A 3,905-nucleotide genomic window follows, 5' to 3' on the forward strand; every position below is an offset into this window, starting at 1 on the left:
CACTGTAATGTGGTCTGGATAGGCACCATGGTATCAGGCTAGGTAAGAGCAAAGCTGAGGTGCCAAATGAAACCATTCATGCTACCTTACACCAACCATGGTTTAAAACTGTGATATATAATAAACTGCCAGTTGCCTAATTCTCTGTTTTAAACCACTGACTTCCATAATACAAATAAAGTATTATACTCTTTTGTCCAAAATTTTAAGTAAACACTGTCACAGGATAACTACAAACTACAGGTTTTCTCATAAAGCAGTTTTATAAGTGGTTTCTCAATAGCTTTGATCTGAGAAATGTTATTTTATTTTACCATATCATATTAAAAACATTAACACATTTTCTCTTAGTGATCTATAGGGCCAGCCATCCCAAATAGCTCACTGAGATAGAACAAAGCAAGCTTCAGGTTGCTGAGAATGGGAAAGAGCAGTGCAATTAGCCAGGCTGTGATTCCTCAGATCCCAGTGTCATATTATGCACTGCTTCATGGAGAGCCAGGGTCCCACAATCAGTAATCTGGAAGCAAGGACTTTGTGAACATAGAACAGCTGGGCTTTAGCCATTGCAACAGTTCTTCATCTGCAGTGACTTTTTAGAAGTAGACCCAGCCAGACTGGTGATAGATCTGCTGTCGTCATCCTCTGTCCTTTTCTTCACTTCCCTGGGAAATGGAGAAAACAATTACATCAAAAGGAAGCTACTTGTTTACTTACCTGTGGAAATTAATTACAGTGCCAATAGAAAACTGACACAGTTTCCAAATGCAAAGCCTTGGTCATTCTATCATAAAACTATGTTCCATCTGTGCTGAAATAATAGGCTGTCAGCTTCAAAGCTCCGAGGAAGAGATAGATACTGAGATAAATAATTGCATGGTCATAAATATATATCTAATACTCATGTACAATGTCTTGTAGGAACCAAGGTGCTTCTAGGGGAAGCTGACAATGGAAGAACTTCTGTGACTGTTCTAATTAAATGTCCCCCATATTCTCAAGCATTTGAAGAGTTGGTTCCTAGTTGGTAGACTGGGGATTGAACAGAGATTTGACCTTGCTGGAGGATATCACTCAGAGCAGACTTTGAGGTTTCAAAACCTAGGTACCATTTCATGTTTGCTCTCTGGTTCCTGTTTAAGATTTATCGTTTTAGATATACCTAAAGAGATATATCTACCTAATCCAAGGGCTTCCTCACCTCTGTTTCCATCTCCTATCTCCATGCCTGACTGACTGCTGCTATACATTTCTGTTGTAATGATACTGGACCCAAAACTCTTCCTTCTATGAAATACCTTTGTTATGGTGCTTTATCACAGCAATAGAAAATTAACTAAAACAACCTCTTAAATGAATCAAGGTTTCCTTTTTCTCAGAAGCCATGGGTTGCCTGTAGCTCTTCATCTCAAGGTCTATTATAGCTTATTCAACCCAATGTGGTCAATTCTAAATATATCTACAAATAAACAACAGTAAGGAAGCTCAGTAGAGATGTGTGCATGCATGCATGTGTGTGTGTCCCTGTGTACAAGTATATGTGTAAAAAAAAAAAAAAAACTAAGGGAGTCATACATTTGAAAGGGTGACAGGAAGACATAAAAGGAGTTGAATCCAGGATATGGAATGATAGAAATAAGGTAAATATAGAATTCAAGTATGATATTCTCTAAAAGTATTAAATTAATAATAAAAAAAAGAAGTGATATTCATCTGCTGTCATTTCAGCAGGGGAATCCAAGATTCAGCAACAGCATTCCCAAAGGCTAAGCAAGGCCTAAAAGAATTTGGACATTACTAGACACAAAGGTTGCTGTGTCTACAATTTATTATTCAATTTTCAAAAAAATGGATTCAAGTAGAGAGGTAGGTGAAGCAAGGCCATGCAGATCTTTAGCCACATGGGAGCAGCCTGGACTTTATACTTTACAGAAAGTGCAAGGTGGGGACTAAGAGCCAAACCAGAAAGTGCAGTTCTCATTATAAAGATTATTCTAGGGCTAGGGTGTATCTCAGTGGTTGAAAGCATGTGCAGCCCACACAAAGTCCAGGCCAGCTCTTCGAGAAAAACAACTGAAAAGCAAGATCAGGAAATCAAATGAACCCATGTACAGTGACTAAAGAATGTAGAGTAATTGGGTGATGGAGGAAGTCTGAGCACAAACATTTGCCTCCAAGTAGGAAATTGTAACACTCAGTCCAATTCAAGAGCAGGAGAGAGTTAAGGATAGTTTCAGCAGACATAAAAATGCCCATCAAATCAACAGTTCTCTGGAAGCCAAGCCAAGTCAAGTCAAGTCAAGATCCACCTGCATGACTAGTCTTTTAGCTGCACCTCTATATTAAGGCTCCAAGTTATATATTTAATGTTATTAAACAATGTTAAATTCAAAGCTGGTCTTCAATACAGAGGTGGATGCTCACAGCCAACCATTGGGCTAAGCATGAGGCCCCAATGGAGGAGTTAGAGAAATGACTGAAGGAGCTGAAGGGGTTTGCAACCCCATAGAGGAAGAACAACAATATCAACCAACAAGACCGCCCAGAGCTCCCAGGAACTAAACCACCAACCAAAGAGTACCCATGGAGGGATCCATGGACCCAGCTTTATATGTAGCAGAGGACAGCATTGTCAGGCATTAATAGGAGGAGAGGCCCTTGGTCCTGTGAAGGTTCTATACCTCAGTGCAGGGGAATGCCAGGGCAGGGAGATGGGAGTGGGTGGGTGGGAGACACCCTCATAGAAGCAAATGGAGGGGAATGGGATGGGGGGTTCTGGAGGTGAAACCAGAAAAGGGGAAAACATTTAAAATGTAAATAAAGAAAATATCCATTAAAAAAAAAAGAGCTAGCAATTAACTGAGACTTAAAGTAATAAAACGGAACTAACTGTAAAAATGCAGGTATATGCTATGTTAAGGACACTCTGAAAATAAAACTAGAAGTGAAGACAGGACATAATGCAATAAAACTTAGCAATGAAAAACTCCAGTAAGTGACTGTGACGGTTTGTTTATTCTTAGACCAGGGAGTGGCACCCTGTGGAGGTGTGGCCTTGATGAATAGGTGTGACCTGGTTGGAATAGGTGTGCCACTGTGGGTGTGGGCTTAAGACTCTCGCCCCAGTTGCCTGGAACTCAGTCTTCCACTAGCAGCCTTTGGATGAAGATGTAGAACTCTCAGCTCTGCCTGTGCCATGTCTCTCTGGATACTGCCATGCTCCCACCTTGATGATAATGGACTGAACCTCTGAACCTGTAAGCCAGCCCCAATTTAATGTTGTTTTTATAAGACTTGCCTTGGTCATGGTGTCTGTTCACAGCAGTAAATCCCTAAGACAGAAGTTGGTACCAGGAGTGGGGTATTGCTGTGATAGGCCTGACCATGCTTTTATTTGAAAGAATGTGGACTTTTGGACTTTGGATTTGGAACTCAGTGGAATGCTTTAAATGGGGCTTAATGGGTCATACTAGTAGGAATTTGGAGGACTTTGTTTCTGGAAGTAATTTGAACTGTGTTGACCTGGCCCAAGAGATTTCGAATGAGAAGACTTTCAGTATGTGGCATAAAGACTGTTTTTGTGGTATTTTGGTGAAGAATGTGGCTATTTTTTGCCCTTGTCTGAAAAGTCTGCCTGAAGCTAAGGTGAAGAGACTTGGATTGATTGCATTAATTGCATTGACAAAGGAAGTTTCAAAAAAGCCCAGCAGAGANTTTGTTCTCTGGTTAAGTCTCACAAAGAGAAGTTTGAACAAGCATAGCAAGCTTAGAAAGGAAAATATAATATATACATGGTTCGAGTATTAAAGCCATACCAGGAAGTGAAATGGAGCAAAATCCTGTGTTCTAGGAAATAACAGATTCAGGGAGTGGGACCTTGGGGCAAGATCCTACCCAGCTGAATT

The 3,905-nt window shown here is 40.4% G+C and overlaps 1 protein-coding gene across 2 annotated transcripts in view; it reads right to left on the reverse strand.

Annotated features, from left to right (window-relative positions):
• Positions 1–289: 289 nt before the first annotated feature.
• The window catches only part of Rasef (RAS and EF-hand domain containing), a 69,573-nt gene continuing 65,957 nt past the window's right edge, over positions 290–3,905 (reverse strand). For both annotated transcript variants that reach the window (XM_021160795.2, XM_021160794.2), the window contains exon 17: positions 290–665. In XM_021160795.2, coding sequence (XP_021016454.1) covers positions 560–665 — 106 coding nt within the window. In that variant the 3' untranslated portion in view covers positions 290–559. The remainder of the gene's footprint in view (positions 666–3,905) is intronic.

This window comes from Mus caroli, chromosome 4 (genome assembly GCF_900094665.2).
Source record: "Mus caroli chromosome 4, CAROLI_EIJ_v1.1, whole genome shotgun sequence".
Taxonomy (NCBI): domain Eukaryota; kingdom Metazoa; phylum Chordata; class Mammalia; order Rodentia; family Muridae; genus Mus; species Mus caroli.